This window comes from Eulemur rufifrons, chromosome 16 (assembly GCF_041146395.1).
Source record: "Eulemur rufifrons isolate Redbay chromosome 16, OSU_ERuf_1, whole genome shotgun sequence".
Classification (NCBI taxonomy): Eukaryota; Metazoa; Chordata; class Mammalia; order Primates; family Lemuridae; genus Eulemur; species Eulemur rufifrons.
In genome coordinates, this window is record NC_090998.1 from 35,005,066 (window position 1) to 35,023,947 (window position 18,882).

The window sequence follows — 18,882 nt, forward strand, 5'->3', positions numbered from 1 at the left end:
ATTTTATTATTTTATAGTTGAAGATGTACTCTATAAAAAGTTGTCCTTTGGAAAATTTTTTGAGGGATGGATATGTGTGTGTGTACCAGCATACTAATACTTTTTGTAAATACTACATAGTCCTTTTTTAAATGTGTATTTCCTATTTCTAAGTTCCTAATTTCAATAAATAAATATGAAACAAAAATGATCAATTGTTTTATCCTAATCCTATATTTATATTCATTTTTGTCTATTAGATCTATCAAGTGCTAAGTTTTGTTAAATCTCCCACTAAAATTTTAGCTTTCCAAATTTTTCCATATGTCTTAACCCTTTTGATTTATATTTTGGTTCTACATTGCTTTTGTTTAATATTTCTAGAGAACAAAATTGTTATCAATGTAGAATAACCCTAGTTCCAATTTAATGAATTTTATATTATTTGTCTGATATTGCCACTCATATTTTCTTTTTCATTTTAACTTGTTTCAATTGTTTTTTCTTTCCCTTATTTAAATCTTATCTTTTTAGGTGTGGCCCTTATAAGTAGTTTAAATTTGGATTATATATTTTTGACCTAATATAAAAGTCTTTTCATAGGAAAATCAAAATTCCTATAAGGATCACTGAGATATATGCCTTATTCTTACTGTGCTAGCTTATGTTTTCTTGTTATTTTTATTTCTTATTTTTTTCTCTTTTTCCTTTTCTTCATTTTGCTGTGTTGGTCAATTGTTTTTCTTCCTTTACTTTCAAGAAGATAAAAAAATCCATAAATACCTCCAAAACAATGCTAGAAATTTATGGCATATTTTATTTCTCCTTTGTTCCATGTCCCATATTTTGTTCAAATAATCTCAAATATTATAATTTTACTATATATGTCTTTCATTTTTTAAATTATTTCTTCAGATTCTCTCAATAGAAATGTTTGTCTGATATTGACTGGACTGTCATACTCAAAAGCAGACTTAACTTAGCAATCAATAGTAAAAAGACAACTAGGGAATCCCCAAGTGTTTTAAAATTAAGCAATAAACTTTTAAATAACTCATGAGTCAAACAAGTCACAATAAAATTAGAAAATATTTTGAGCTTAATTGTGATTTTTAAATATAAAACATATCAAAATTTGACGTATATGAAGTTGCACTAAGGAAAATTTATAACCTTAAGTTTATATATTAGAAAAAGAAAAAGGATGAAAATCAGTGATTTAAACATTTATCTCAGGAGGGTGGAGAAAGAAAAGCAAATTAAACCCCAAAAATCCTGATGGAAGCTTCAAAGCTATTCTGCCTCTAGGCTTGGCTTCAACTCAGGGGATATTGAAAGGAAGGAAGAAGTACAGCCTTCTCTACTTCTCCAAGTGTTTACTGAAATGCAGTAGGTTGAGAAAGAGTCATTACACTGTTCCTTCTTTCCAAAAGTCTTCCATCTTACTATACCATTATAATTTATTATATTCTTCTAATTTCATAAATGGTCACAATTTTTCTCATATAATTCAGATTAGTATATTAGAAAAGAAAATTAGAAGAATTTGATCATTTAAATATAACCAGTAGTGGTTCTGTTTTGAAGGATTTGAAGAAGATGAATATGTATATGTGCATTTCATATAGTTATGAAATACATATGATTCCAAAGAATTTATTAACTTATTGACTGAATTATCACTTTGTTTAATTGTTTAAATAGCTCCTACCCAAGAGCTACTTATATAAAATATGAAATTCCTTCTCTACTAAGTATAAATGTTATTCTACTTCTCTACAGAGAGGAAGTGATCACTGGATTTGTGAAACCATCTGTGATGGGTATTAGTGGTCAATTAGAGTTCAAAATAAAAATTGTGTTTAATACACCAAATCCCCAGAACACATCAACTTTGATATGAAAGAATCTACAAATATACAAACATACGTAGGTAGATCACGGCCCACAAAGGAATAACATATTCATTAAGGGATCATTAGTTACTTAGTCATTTAGGATATAAAATACTGTAAACACAATTTTACTTTAAAATATGATAAATATGTCACTTTTTAATTTCTAAATTTGGTTACTCAAGTCCAGGTCTTAATTTTGTGAAAAGAAAATGTAGTTTTACCTGTTAGAGTGGTTTAAGTCAGCTCTGCCTAAAGTTAAAGGAAACAACTTAGTGGTTCCTTAAAATCCAGTCTACGCATAAATATTACTGCGGTTTGGGATGAATTGAGATTTGACTGTATATGAGAGAGAGAGAGAGAGTATTATCAAGAGAATATAGTAATGTTCTCTTCAATTTCCATATATCTGAGTGGTTTTACAAGTCTATTAAGGTGTGCATGCAATTTCACTCTTTCAAAGAACAAAGAATTTTTTTAGGAAGAAAGTGATATTCTCAAAATGGTAGCTTTTCATTTTCACTTTCACTTAAACATGATTCACGATGCTTTTAGTGATACATCAATCTAGAGTGACTAAGTGACTCCCAAAGGTCCACAATGCCTTATGATTCGCCTCAATATTTTATCTGGTTTCTAACCTTCCTCTTAAGTTAACAATTTGCTTTCCTAAGGTCCTAAAAATCGATAGAAATTCTTTAGAACAATAAAGCCTGGCCTGTGTAGGAATTTTCAGCAGCTTTATAGGCAACATATTCTGAAACTATGGGCAGCAATAAAGGAAAAGCATTGATGCATATATGACAGCTAGAAGCTCTAGGCAGACTGTACTGGAAAGAGGAATTAGTCACAGGGGAGAGAGTAAGCTGTCAACGCTGCAGCATTTGTTTTCTGACATGCTTCATGGGTCACCATGTCTCACCAATTGTTCAGTATAAACAAAAGCCAAGGAAGAAGGAAACTGGATTCATGGGCTACCTGCTAGGTGACATTTTGATCATAGTGAAGATATTACCTCAAGAGTTCCCAATTGAAATGGGTACAGACTACATCCCTAACTAGAGAAAATAGCACCAAACTGGCTCTAAATTCTAGCTACTATAGAAATGCCAAAACGCTAGGGACTTTACTTTTAAGTTTTACCATAAACTTTTTATGAAGAGGCAATTAGAAAAATTAAAAGATAAAATACTTTCCCAATTATGCAGACCATGACAGCTTTATTTATATTTCATCAACTTTAATAGGCCACGGTGATGCTGTTGAAATAAATAAGTAAATTGTGAGGAAGAAAAATTCTGTATAAAAACTTTTAGTATGAACAGAAAAGTCCAATAGAAGAAAATACATTATTACTGTCTTCAGAAGCAATAGGAAGCAATAGTGCTAACCCTGACAAGAGAGTTCTTGGGTTTTGAAGGAAGCACAAGGGTCATGGCACTGCTCTAACATAAGCAGTAGAGCAGTTATCAAGATAGTGATTAGGACAACAGGCTATGATGCCGGGCAGCCTGGTTCAAATGTTGATTCTGCCACTCCACTTACTATAACATTAGACATGAGAGTTAATCCCTCAGAGCACTGTTTCCTTATCTGTAAAACGGGAATAGTAATGGGACCTACCTCCAAGATGGTGAAAAGCATTTATTGAGATTAATCCATGTAAGGTGCTTAGGGGACTGCCTGACACAGGGTAGGCACTTAATAAAGTGTTAACCCTTGTAATGAAGAGAAAACATTTCAATGCATCTAAGAAATCAGTCAGCTACCACCAGACCTGATATCAGCAGATGCCCTTCAGTCATCTATGAAGCACATATTTATTAGCCATCTATATGATAGGCACTGCACCAGGCACAGAGGATACAGAGAAAAAGAGACAGAGTCCAGACCCTCAAAGAACTTCCCGTTTCATCATTTTTGTCATTTTCCTGAATCGACACTCCCTAGGATGTTGATGTAAGTCCTTCCTTTTCCCTATCTAGAGTTCCTGCATTTCTGCCAAATCTTTATTTCACATCACCAGACATGTTTGTACTGTTTTAGTATTTATTAGTTCATATTACTCTACATTATTAAATCTACTTAGAAGAGAGCTTAAATTTAAGCACAATTTTTCTTATTGTGATTAAGCAAAACTCCTAAAATAGATCTTGAATTATGATAAACTGGAGATTGGAAAGATTTTGTCATGTATTTATTTAAGTTACTGGCTAACAGAAAAACAATCAGATTTATTTTTTAAAAGAAAAAAACAAACATTTTAACCACTTAGAAATGTTGAAAAATGAGAATCCATTTCATTTACTGTTTACCAATAACTACATGAAATGAAAAATTTGAAAAATCAGAAACAGAGCAGTCATATCAGGCTAAATGTAAGAGGCCTTTACCAAAATATGACTCTAATATATCTTATATACACTCTGATCTTGCTTTTTATAAGGTCTGTGATATTTTAGTTCAATAAACGCAAAACTGTACATAAAGCTATCAAGAGAAAGGTGGAAAAGGTAAGCAAATCACCCTTATGGAAATATGATGTTATTTTCTCTGAATTTCATTCCGTATACATGAATAAATTCCAAATAAGAAAAAGTATAGTAGCTAATTTAAAAATGTTTTACATAGTAAATGATGATATGCATTTAAAATGAGTTGTAAAAGATGTCTGAGCTACCATTCTTTAGGAATGTATTTTTAAATAAGTACATATTCTCAAATTGTTGAAACCACTAGCATATGAATGTAAAAATGAGTGTCAATTTTCAATTTTATCATTTTATTCATGTCACTAAGAAGCAACAGTGTGTAGTACAGGTGGGTATGTTCAATGGATATTCAGGCAGGTGGGTGAAGGTCTGATGAGGATCAGGATATTGGAACAAAACTGGAATATCCCCCCCATAAAACACTCATCAAAATCAAAGGGAAAAATAATGAAGCACCTATCAGTTCACCAATTTGACCAGGTAATCAAGGTTAACATCGCCAATGATAGTATGGATTGGCATAGTGTACCTCCAGATGTAGTGTACTGAGAAGAGCTATCGTCATTTCTATGGATTTCCTGGCAAGAATGCACGGCCTGAGTGATAAGTAAACATCAGATACACCCAGGTTGAGGGTTATCCTACAGAATGAAAGGCCTGTAATCCTAAGGCCATAAAAGATACCAGAGACAGGGAAAGACTAGAATGGCTCCAGATTGAAGGAGATGATGATAAATGACAACCAAATGAGACATGTGTCGTTTGCTAGAATCCTGAGCCAAGAAGAAAAAAGAGACATTGTTTAGATAGCTGGTGAAATTTGAATGGGGTCTGTAGATTAGATAATATTGTAGTTTCAATGTTAATTTCTTGATTGGAAGGCTTTATACGTTGGCTATATTAGAGAGTATCAGTGTTTTGAGAAAATATACACTGGAGTATTTTTCTTTTATATTTTTAATTATTATGGGTATACAATAATTGTTTATCTTTATAGAGTACACACTGGAGTCTTTAAAGGTGATGGAGCATCTTGTCAGTAAATGATATATTGGAATAAGAGATAGAGGGTGATGCAGCAAACGAGCTAAGAATATTACCAATTAGGAAATCTGCTAATTGAAATTATTTGAACTACACTTGTAACTTTTCTGTAGGTTTGTTATTATTTCAATTTTTAAATTGAAAGCAAATATTATCTGGGAAAACTGCTACATATAAGCTGCATATATATGATTGACAGTGACATCCTTAATATATAAAGAGTCCTTACAATTAAACAAGAAAAATGGCAAGACACATAAAAATGGGAAAGGATATTTAGAAACTACCCACCATAGATACCAATAATTTACTAACAAATGTATTTAAAATTGTTCACACTCACTAATACTCAAAAATCAGTAAATTTTAGGAATTATATCCATTTTTCAGATGTTATGTTAGCAAAACATTATTTTAAATATAAAGCTCAATGCTTGAAAGTGTAGTGTAAATGTGTAGTTTAAAGTTTAAGTGTATAATTTTATAGCTTAAAGTTTAAGTAATTTGCAAAGCAAATTGTTTTCTTGTAGTTCATTCAAAACACATATCTTACTTCATTTTTGGTGCTGTTCAGGATATTTTTACTGGCTGAATTAAATGGGTTTAAGCTGAAATATTCAGTAATTCATGTATTCTGTGGTTCATTCAGTATCCTCAAAAATGTGTCATCCTACAATCAAATGTAATTTTTACAACACTTAGAGTTTTAAATAACCAAAGGTTAAAGTACAAAGGAAAGATGACAGCATGTCAATCATCTTCTTTCAAAATGATCAGTGGATAAAATCACTGAAAAGAGAGTCAAAATATGAATTACTTTTATTCAGCTATTATAAAACACATCAATACATGATTTCAGACACAAAAATATAAGACTTCTCTCCAAAATAAATGGAATTCAAGTGTACACAACAGCAAGGGAAATAAGATTTCTTAAGCAATAGAGATAACACAAACTCCACTGTCCAGACACCAATTAACATTTTACATTGACTTTTAAAAAAGGTACACACTTCATCATAACTAAAGGAAATAATAAAACAACTTAAAAAGAAGTTGAATTCTATTTCCTGCATATTAAACTGTAGAAAGATCATTATAATTTTTAAATGAACCTTTTATAAAATTATTTTAAGCAACTGATCAAGGGTCTAAAGAGCATTTTTGAAGTTTCACATTGACATGAGAAGAATAAAAGCAGAAGTGTTTTAATGCCAAAGAATTAAAATATATTACAACAATTCCTCAACATTCATCTTGAAAAGATTAAAATGTCAGAGCATACCAATGTATGGCAGACTAATAAAAGACAATTAAATGAACTCTGATGGCACATTGAAAACTTTGTTATTATACTCTGAGTTGATACAAAGAATCTAACTTTGTCACAAAGACAAAAGAGAAAGCAATTTAAATAGTATGCAAAATGTTATTTCTCATACAAAATAAAATCCATTTTTCTAGTAAAATAGCAACTTAAAAGCCTTTTAAAAAGTTAGACAATATAATATAAAAATAAAGAGCCCATATCAGCAGCCCATAAGGTTCCTAGTAATAAATATAATGAAATATTTGTATGCCCTTAATTGTAGATAATTATAAGATAAAAGACAGCATAAAAAATGTAGAGATAAACCATATTTCTGGATGAGAAAACTAAGTAACATAAAAAGGTTAACACAATAACCTATAAATGTGATACAACACCTATACAAATCTCAATAGAATTTAGGTTCATAGAACTTTACAAATTGATTCTAAAGTTTATATTAAAGGATGAAGTTTCAAACACAGCAAAAATTTCCTAACAGGAAGAATAAAGAGACTTGCACTATTAGATATCTTATATCTTATCTAGTGTAGTCTTATAAAATTGCAGTAATCAGAGTAGTGTGGTCTCCCTACAGAAGTCAACAAAGAAATTAATAGAATAGAATCGAATGCCCAGAAACAGACCTCCACACTGATGGAGATTTGAGGTAGCATTACATATCTGCGAGAAAAGAATGGAATGTTGAAAAAACGCCATTGAAACCACCAGCTTAATTCTGTTGGATATTGTACTAGATAACTATACTTATATCTAAGTCCAAAACATCAATTTGTTTTTATAAGGCAGGACTAAAGAGCATTAAAATAGATCAGCCATTGGATACAGTAAGGCAGATTAAGATGGAAAGTTCAATACAGATGTACTATTATCCCCTTTTCAGATCCCAATTAAAAGATCAATAGGAAACTAATCAACAGTATTTGAATTTATGCCTACATGTGGTATTAATTGTGAAGTCAAATACTGTACTGAGATAACTGCTCCTTCACTATGAATGACATAAACTCTTCGACACCCAAAGGAGAATGTTAATAGCTTCAAGGACAGATTAATTTTTTTCTTACTTCTAACAATTTCTCAAAATCATGCTAAATTTTGTTTTATTACATATATTGGACCAAAAATTTGTCATACAAGATTTTCAAATTTTTATTCTTTTTCTTGAATTGTCTAATTGGCCTTGTCTTTTTGAGGGGGAAAAAAATTTTCTTCATTATGCCATTAACATAATCCCACCCTTTATGGATAGAAATTACTGATTCCACTGCACATCGGTTAAGAAAACAGAACATAGGAAAATGGACAATATATATAAGGCAATCTGTAAAAGAAGACCAGAGTGACCAAGGAGAATATATGAAAAGTATTCAATATCAGCAACAAAGTGTCATTTCTCACCTACTGAATTGGAAAAATTTTAAATCATTGTTAAAGAAAGTAGGTACGTAGGCATTTTGCTAATGAGACTGCTGTGAATTAAAACCTTGTACATGTATTATATATATATTTATAATATATAGGAAATTATACATATGCCAAATTTGATAAGAATATCTATATTTATATCTATAACTATGTATCTATCCAATATCATAAAATTCAGAAGTATGCATACCCAGTGTACACAGAAATAGCCAAACTGGTTGATTATAATCAGGGTCCCTTCTAATTCATCCTTTCCTGTTTTGCTTGTTTATTGTCCTTGCCATACTGGTTATTATATATCTTGAATATCACCCGTGAATACAACAATATGTTACATTTGAGTAATGACTTTTTTGCATTTGCATTTTAAATGTGTACACTGAAGAACTATATATATAATGTGAAAAAAGTTGTTTATGTAAGTGTGTTACTGGTAGAAAAACAAACATACCGACTAATGAAACAGAAGAGAGAGCCCAGAAATTATTTATAATATAAATATAAGATTCCATTTCAAATGGAGGTGGAGAGATTTAAATAAATGTTGTTGGAACATTTAGTTATCTGTTTGAAAATTGTTAAAAGCCTCATTTCTTAACTTCACTAAAATAAATTTTACATTTCAAGAGTTAGACAGGGAAACCATAAAAAAAAATTTTAAAAAACAAGGCTACCTGATCTCAGTATAGGAAAAACATTTGAAACAAAAAAAGAATCTACAACGAAGAAATTAATTGAAATAACAAGCAAATAATAAACATACATGAATAAGCAGTACTCAGAATACAAAAATCCTCTTAAAGAAAAAAAATTAAGTTCTCAAGAAAGTTATAACCTCTAATGGTGTGGCATTTAATTACAAGGCATCATTTACAAGGAAAAATAACAAAATGTTCTGCCTGAAACATTACATTTAATAGGAATTTGTACATTTGATGGATTTGCTCTTTCTACCAAAAAAAAAAAAAATTCTGAACTAATGACTAAAAAAATCTCAATTCATAAACAATTTCTATATGAAACATGGTATTAGATAGTAAATTACTGGGTCATTATAAGCTTATGAAGTCAATAAAATCAGGAAGAGCTATAGGCCCCTAAAATTTAGACATGTCAACATTTTCAAAAACGGCAAAAAGGAAAATAACAGAGTCACAAGTCCTTAGCAAAGTAAAAGAAAAAAACTAAATACCAATCTCAAACTTTCCATTCTTAAGTGAACAAAAAGTATTTAGAAAATTTTTAAATTATTAGAAATATTTTTTAATGCCCAAAAAAGTCCTTTAAAAAAAAAATAGTAAAGTTATCATTAAAAGCCACATGGGCCAATTATTTCTGATGAACAATTCACCTAACTACCATTTAAAAAGAAATGATATGGCAACACAGAAATAGGTAGTATGAAAATATTCAAGCAGGAACACCAAGACGGTTTCCTAAAACACAGGAGTCTTGCTCCGCAGTAACAGTTGCCTATTCTGGTCATGATACCTGTGTTCCGTCCATCTGGAGGGAAGACAGTAGAGGCAAGGAGGCTACGAGATGGCTGCAGTGGAAGGGTCTTGTAATGGCCTCAGCTATTTAGGGCCTGATAACTGGATATAGTCAAAATAAGATGGTGGTCTGGAAATACCCCTGCTTCTCTGCATCCCATTTAGGGAGGTAAATACCCCAATTTAGGGAGTGGATATGGGTAGCTTAGTCTGTGGGTTGTAGCAGCAGCAGCCAATTGACTTATTCTTTGGTTCTGCAAAAAGACTGGCCTGCTGACAAGAAGGAAAAAAAATGTCTCACTTCTTTAGCATGAAAGCAAGATTTGTGCTCCATGAGAAAACCTCTCTATGTTAAAATGTGTATTTCTGTCCATTGCTCCACCAATATACAAATTTGGTACACATAAGAATTATGAGAAGTCTCATTTGCTTGCTGAGTCTTAACTTTAATTCAGTTTCTTCGATGAGCACCTGACCATGCCTGCTTGGTAGTGATATATTCACACTTAGCCACATTAGACTATATATTGCAACTTTCCTAATAATAAGGAAGGTATTAATATTAAAATATTCATTAGAGATGCAATTTTGTTAGAGACAAATAATGATACAGAAATACTTCAATAGAATGAAATCTCAGGTTTTTTAATTACATAGAACTTGGAGTTTGAAATTTTAATTTATAACTCCTATGATTTTTAATGTTATTTATTAACGTGCAACCAAAAAGTAAAGAGTGTGGTAGCTTTTATGTCAGTCTGTTAATTTCATCCATAATAAACAAAGTCATCTTTTACTTCAGAACCATTAAGCCAAGCAAATATGGCCAGCAAGTTTAATTTTTATTTACTAATGTCAAGAAAGAGAAATGGCTTAATACATGACAAGCACTCACAAATATGAAGATACATTTTTATCAACCTCATACATAAATACATTCTTACTCACCCAGAATGTATAATTAATATTAAGAGAGTAGAAAAAAAATCTCATTTATTTCACCTCAAGTTTATTAATGTAAAAGATGACGGCAAATTACAAGACAGTTTTGTATTTATTTGCAAAGTTATTGCCACAAATTATTTCCATGTATGCTATTTGCAAAGCATTCAAATTGGAAGCATAAATTATGCTTAGGTACCAAGAAAATTTCTAATAACCCTATGAAAACCAATTTATCTAAAGCCCAAGATTATTTTAAATAAAGAAGAAATATTATAAACTACAGAACACAATCTAGGCAACTGTACCAAATCTACACTAAGGAATAACAAAAGAATTTTATTTATCCTGAGAAAACTGCAGTTTTGTAAAACATGGAAGATTGCTTTTCAATGAGCCTTTACTTTTTTCATATTTCTCTTCTTCTATGCTTCCTGTACAAATAGATACATGAATCAATATCGTAAAAATATTTCTCTATTCTCTATTCTTTCCCCTTCCAAACACTATAGTCAGAAAACCATGATTAGAGGACTTTGTTGATCAGCCTGAGTGTCTTAATTCTTTCCAACAAGTGCCATATATTATTGTCTGTTGTTTTTAGGTAATGCTGATGATGGTTAACATCTACAGAAATGGCTGAAGAGCCAACAATGTTTGTACACTGTGCTCGCATGAAGTTTGTGGTTTAATTTTTAATATTAGCCTCTACTTAAAGAACACCATCTGAAACCAGCATCTCAGGTTGGGAGGCTAAATGAGGTTTTGCTCACAGCACACCAGGGCACTGCTGATGAGGTTCTCAGTAGTTTCATAATTACACCACTTTGTTTGAAGCTGTGTTTCGGTGACAAGGTATGACTGAAGCCCACTTCCAATTTCGAGACGCTGTGATAGTCTGCCCTTCCTACTTCTGATACCCCGGAATCCAGACCATGCCCATTAGTCTCATGTGTCCAAATCAACAAAGCTGTGTGATTAGGTATCCAGCACAGCGGCTAAGATGTTGCTACATAGGTCATTACAGTTGTCATTATTCTCTAAGAACTTGATTTATAGCTGTTTCCAGGCAGTAGCTGCCAGTTAGTAAATTCCCCATGCTAGAGTTAATGACATTTCAAGATAGATTAGGCAACCTGCATCAATATAGCAATTCGAGCATTCTCCAAATCCTATTGTCCTAGCCTGATGAAAATTTTGTGATGCCATTTATGATTCCTTGTGTATTCATGATGATGTTTCTCTTCATCGTTCACTCATTTCATCATCCACCAAATATTTATTCAGCATCTAACGGCATATGACAGCTTGACAGATGGAATGTACGAGTTTAATGTACAATCCTAGACAGCAGAAAAACTTAAAATCTAATCAAAAATTGCTGTCATCTATGTAAATATTTTACACCAACACACAAGTTCACATAAGAAAAGAATCAGAAAGCTGCACCTCAGAGCGTTAATGGTGGTTATCTCTAGATGGCAGGAATATAGGCAGTAGCATGCTGGTAAATGTTTAACAATTGACTCTCTGTTTTCTAGAGAAATAATGCTAAGATATTGGTTCATTTATCCATTTGTACATGGGAGATAGTAGAAGAAAAATATGGGAAAAAAAGGCTCATTGAAAAAGAGGTGTGTTTCTTAAAATCCCTGCTTTGTAGTATTTGCCGATTTCCACGGTATAATTTACTCACATCGTGGCCTATGTGAAGCTACTAAAGTAATGTCTACTGGTTCACAAAGTTTCAACTCTTGTAAGCTAGTAGGCAAGCTGGCTCCAGCATACCACTGATTGGATGAGCTGCATTTTCTTCTTTATACTTTTCTTGTTTTCAAAATGCCTTAATGATAATAATGGTCATCCCCAGAGATAGCAATTGAGCATAAAGGGACAGGGATGGAAGTAGGCATTTTTTTTCCTCTAAATCCTGTTGTATCTTTTAAATTTTGAACCATAGGATGTATTACCAATTCAAAAAAAGAAGTTAAATTTTAACAATTTGTATTTGCTACAATTGTATGAAATTCAGTAAAATGAGGTTTTAATGACTCAGTTTTTAATGTTATATACTTAATACATAGGTATATTCATCAAACATTTAAATAATAATGTAAGACATATGTTACAATGCCAAAAGGAGTGGCAAAAATTCTCAAAATGCATTAGAACCTAATAAAGGAAAAAAATTAATGTAAACTGGAAAAATCAGTGAACGCTTCATGGAGATAGGAGCAGAGTTCTGAAAGTATGAGCAGGATTGGGACAAACAGAAAAAAAAGGAAAAGGCTGACACAGGGCTGGTCAGCAGACTGGCCACATGCCCGGTACCTGTACTCCTACTGAAGGATATCACTTTACCCCACTGCCACCAGTGCTGGAGCTGCCATTCCCACAGTCCCACTTCCTACCTTTTCCCTAATTAGGCTTCAGAGCAGGCTGTGTGACAGCCAGGTGCTCACTGCAATTAGCCCAAATGGACATAAGACTGGAGTCAGGAAGTGATATAAGGAAGAGAGAAACAGTCTCACATCATTCCTAAAAACAATAACATTTATTTAGTGTTTATTCTCCAGCAGACACTCTGTGGTCTAACTCAGAGAGCCTAAGTTCACAGGCAGAGAGCTCAAGTTCTTTCTCTTGTGCTTGCAATCAGGTAGACAAGAACGTGCGCTCAGAGGAAGTACCACAGCACCACCCCCAACCCCGACTCCCACGGTCTTCTAGGCTTTTATTTTTGAACCACTTACACAACCTTTGAATCTGTCCATTTCTTCATAGCTAGTTCCCTTCTCTAAGCTACCCTCATCTCTCAACCAGACTGCTGGAATAGCCCCTAGCCCATCTTTCCATGTCCACTCTTGCCTGCTTACAACACATTGCCAGGAGCCAGAGAGAAATTTTTAAAGGCAAATATGATCAATCACTTTTCTTCTGAAAATTCTGCAAATGTTTCCCATTGTCTACTAGGATAAGGTCAAAATGCTTAACCTGGCCTCAAACCCTACAGGATCTGGTCCCTGCCTGGTTCACCAGACTCACCCTGATGTAGCCTCTCCTTTACTCTTTGGGCCCGAACAAACTTAATCTATGGATTTCTTAAATGTGCCTTTCTTTCCTGCCAAGGGGCTTCAGAGCACTATTTTCTTTGCTTCAAACACTCTTCCCTGTCTATTCTTCAGATTAACTCTCATTAGTTCCCAGTGATCAGTTAATTTTTTTTTCAAAATATTAAAGGGGTATAAATGTTTTTGTTAATGGATACATTGAATAATTTAATACTGAAGTTAGGGATTTTAGTGTGCTTGTCACCAGAATAGTGATCATTACACCCAACAAGTAAGTTTTTATCCCTCACCTCCCTTTCACTCTCCCCACTTCTTGGTTTCCAATGTCTTTACATCTCTCTGTGCCCCTGTGTATCCATCATTTAGCTCCCACTTTTTAGTGAGAATGACTGCAAATTAGTACAACCTCTATAGAAAACAGCATGGAAATTCCTTAAAGAATAAATGTAGACCTACCATCCCATCCAGCAATCCAATTACCCGGTATTCACCCAAAGGAAAAGAAGTCATTTTATCAGAAAGATAGCTGTACTTGGATGTTTATTGCAGCACAATCATAAAGATATGGAATAAACCTGAATGCCCATCAATTCATGAGTAGATAAAGAAAATTATCAGTTAATTTCTATTTATTACTCTGCCTAAACATCATTTCCCATTTGCTGTGGAATAATTTCTGTAGGATAGGCACCAGCTCTTCTTTGTAAGTCTGGTAAAATTCAACTGTGAAACCCTCTGGTCCAGGATTTTTCTTTTTAGGAAGATTTTTTATTGCTGCTTCAATTTCGGTACTTGATATTAGTCTATTCAGGAATTCTATTTCTTCCTGATTGAGCCTAGGGAGGCTATGTGCTTCTTAGAATTTGTCCATTTCCTCCTCATTTTCTAGTTTATGTGCATAGAGGTTTTTATAGTATTCATAGACGATATTTTGTATTTCTGTAGCATCAGTTGTAATTTCTCCTTTTTCATTCCTGGTGGAGCTTATTAGAGTCCTTTCTTTTCTGCTTCTCATTAATCTAGCAAGAGGTATGTCTATTTTGTTTATTTTTTCAAAGAACCAACTTTTTGTTTTATTAATCTTCTGTATGGTTTTTTTATGATCAATTTCATTTACTTCTGCTCTGATCTTTGTTATTTCTTTTCTTCTGCTGGGTTTTGGGTCAGTTTGCTCATCCTTTTCCAGTTCTTTGAGATGATTCATTAGATTGTTTATTTGTGATCTTTCTGTCTTTTGGATGTAGGCATTTATAGATACAAATTTTCCTCTCAGGAATGCTTTAGTTGTGTCACGCTGATTTTGATAACTTGTGTCTCTAGGCTGGTGTTAGCACATCTCTCCAACTGCTCAGGAGCCCACCAGCAGTCCACGATGCAAGGGAGGGGAAATTTAACTGCTCCACCTACCCGTGTCACTGGTCTCCAAGTCTCTCAGGGGGCCTTTCTCCTTCTAGTTCTCCTCCTCAACTTCTTCCCTTGGAGTCTCCTGTAGTTTCAGGCACCCTTCCTTCTGATCCTCATTCGATCTATGTTTGCCTGCCTGTTTATTTTTGTTTCACTTTCTTCTAAAATCTATCTTTTTTTGCAGAGGCACACTGGCTGGTAGTTTTTCTCATCAGCCATCTTGCCCCTCCTCATGCATTCTCTTGATTACTTAACTAGATTTCTATTTTTCTCTCTGCCCTGATTTGCATGTTTCATTTTATTTTATCTTATTGTCCCATTGGTATCTCTATAAACCACCTTAAATTTTTTTGTGAAAGAAAGCAGAAAATAAATAAATGTTCAGGAAATGATGAAACTAAAGAGATGGGTGAGAAAAAAGCAAGATAACTAAAGAAAGTTAGTTTTAGCAACCATAACAGGAAAAAAAAACAATATAAGCCATGACACAAGATCTGTCGAGGTGATAAGAGGTGAGGTTATGTCACAGTGCACTGATAAAAATACCAGAATCAATAAATAGAAGAAGTGGGTTTGGGTCCTGCTACTGTTACTAACCAGCTAAGTGATGCTGCAAAAAAAAAAAAAAAAAAATGGGCAGAAGAGAACCTCATCTTGCGATCTCCCGTAGTCACTGAGAGACAGCATAGCACCAAGGTTCAACAGGCGGGCTCTATACTCATATCTACTCCTGCTTACTCCTGTGGAAGCTCTAACAACTCATCTCTAAAGCTTTTTTTCTCATCTGTAAAATGGAAATGACAGTCTGACCTTGTATTATTGTGGGATGTTTGTGGATTTTTTTTAGCTACTGTTTTCAAGCACTTTGCATGGATTTGCAGATGGGGAATCCTGAGGTGCAGAAGAGGGAAGTAATTTGCACAAGGTCACAAAGCCAGTAAGTGGCAGAGCTATGACTGGAACGCCCGCCTTCATGTCCAGGTCTGCACTCTCTTTCCACTATTGAATACTGAGGATAAATGAACTAATAACATGGAATACACTGAGCACGATGTCTGGCACATAGTAAGCCTTTAATAACAGCTTACTCGGCAAATGAAAAGTACCTTACAAATCTAAATGATTTTTCACATTGTGGAAAGATATACTATATCCCGAATATGGTATTGTGTAGGTAAATGTTATCCAATTTATAGATGATACAAGCAGAATGAATACGTAAAAAGAAATCGCAGAATTAATATTAAATGTAAAAAGTATAACTAGAAGGCATAAAAACTGAACACAAAGATTTATGTATAAGTGTATTCATCATGGTGTTATTTATTAAAGTTAAAAAAGGAAATGAGTTAAATATCCAAAAGTAAGAGGTTCCTCAAACAAAATATGGCATATCCACATACACAGACAAAAAAAAGGACTGTATTAAAATATGACAGAACTTCAGCACTAGTCTTTTGGTAATATGATTTGTATGCATTTTCCTGTTTCTTTACAATTGTCGGTTTCCCAAATTTTCTACGATGAAAATACATTGCTATAACAAGTTAAAAAAAAACCAAATATTATATTTAATTGAAATAAGTCAATCTAAAGCTATACCTGCTACCTTAACAAATCTACTTCATAAGAAGAGTGAGAAAGGATCTACCTGACAGCAAGTCACCTGATGAAGGTCAGATATTTCAGCTGTCTATATCTCTATAATGTTTCAGGTGCTAAAACAATATTGAACTATTTAATAAGTATTAGATGGAAAGTTTGCAGAGTACAAAGATTCTGTGATGGTCAGAGTGTGTACAGTTAATGTGTTGAACCTTGGGGACCGATGCACACAGTGACCACTGTCACTCATATAGATGAGGGCAGTAGATCTAGTGAAGTGCTAACCATCCAGCCTCCAGTGGAGCAGATGGAGCATGCAGCATGGGTTAGTCCAGAGACAAAAGCAGTAAGAGAGGATGTGGCAGTGGCCGTCGCATATGTATGTACAGGATGTAATCTGGAAGAAAGCTGGGCGGGTTCCACGTCTCTACAAAGAGGGCAATGGAAGAAAGTTACAGGAAAGAAAAATCTAGCTCACAAAATAAAAGGGAAATTTTCCTGCTAAGTAGAGATAATCAGCAATAAATCAAGTTGCTCTGTGAAGAAACAATCTTTCTTTATTATATATGACTCGTTTTACCTAAAAGTTCAAATGACGTGGTGAGAGGCACGCTGCTGTAAGCGAGGAGCTCACCTGATCTCAATCACCTGAACATGAGGCCTGTGCCTGGGAACAGAAACATACCAAGGGAAAAAGGCCCAGTGAACCCTTGGAGATGGAACAGTTTCCTTTCTCGCTCTGCTCTGCCAGTTACTGAGTGAGCATTAGGATGGCGCCCTCCCCTCAAACACAGGCCAGAAGCTGGAAAGAAAGAAGACCAAGTGAGGGGCCTGGGAAGTTATCCTTTGGAGCTAAAGATGGAACAAAATGGGGCTTTCAAACCCTGAGAGCAAGCCAGACACAGTGTCCCTAGGAACCCTCCTCTCTAAGTGAGACGTGCTATATTTTGTTCTCCACATACATTTGCTTGTGTTTGCCCTTTAGTATTTAGTAAAGACTTGCAAAGTCCTAGGCTGCCTCATCTCCAATAAGAGAAACCAAATAAAAAAGTTCATGCCCACACCTGGACAGGATCATTAAAGCTTTTATATATGTGAAGCACTTTACATATATATATATATGTGTATATATATATATATCTTTCACCTTCACAACCTGTGAAATAGGCACTATGAGTCCCATGTACAGATGAGGAAATTGAGACCCAGAGAGGTTATGTGACTTGCCCAAGGACCACAGATAGTAAGTGGTGGAGCAGGGATTCAAAATGAACATGAAGAAACTTTCATTGTCAGAACTGTGGTTATTCTTTCAGGAAGGAATCATTTGAAGCTATCTGGTGTTATTTAGCAGCAATTTATGTATATGCCAAGTGTCATGAATGACTTTCTTCTTCCTTCTACCTCCTCCTCCTCCTTACTCCCACCAGTTCTCCTATCATGCTTCTATATATGAGAGAAGCAAGAAGATAGTAGACAGCATTTTTAGTCAACACATGTCAAAGAATACAGCTGTAACTGCTATAAACTATGAGGTAAAAAAGTTATCTGTCAGTGATTAAAATTATAAGACTATTAAACTCTAAACCCAGGCTATTTTGCAAAGAAATAGAATATAATATTTTTGTCGATAACTATTCACAAATTAAGAAGTATTTTTGGCTTCAAAACTGAGAAAGACACCTCTTGAAGGACTTAGTAATTAATAAATTTGTTTTCAGAATGATGACTTCTGGGTGCTCTTAGCAACCTGAAAAGCAGCAGCTCCTTCCGCTTTTAGGCCTCTCTCAATTACTTGCGTTTGTGATTTTGTGTAATGTAGCAAAATCATTCTGTTTTAAACCAATCTTATATATATATCATATCTGGCTTTTGTTCATTTCTCTTTAGTATGTTCTTTTAAGCATATAAAATGAAAATACAGGAAACTCCAGCAGGCACACTTACCTGCGATCCAGGTGGTGGATTGAGAGAATAACTCCTGAATTTAAGTGGGTCTGTTTTAGGGTGACCAAAATTGTAAATTCATGTTTATTTCTCAGCTTCTGAAAAAACTGTTCAGCTGTAGCAGCAGATGCTTTTATGCTTCTGGGAGTATCTAAAAAAGAAATAAACACACACTAAGAATAGACTAGAATTTGGTTTTATAAGGTGCCTTTTACATGCAACATCTTTCAAAAAACTTTATCAGTAATAACTGAT

At 33.8% G+C, this 18,882-nt stretch overlaps 1 protein-coding gene across 2 annotated transcripts in view; it reads right to left on the minus strand.

Moving 5' to 3' along the window:
* The window catches only part of NELL2 (neural EGFL like 2), a 314,905-nt gene that overhangs the window by 244,613 nt on the left and 51,410 nt on the right, over positions 1–18,882 (minus strand). For both annotated transcript variants that reach the window (XM_069489903.1, XM_069489905.1), the window contains one exon: positions 18,628–18,778. In XM_069489903.1, the coding sequence (XP_069346004.1) occupies positions 18,628–18,778 (151 nt within the window). The remainder of the gene's footprint in view (positions 1–18,627; positions 18,779–18,882) is intronic.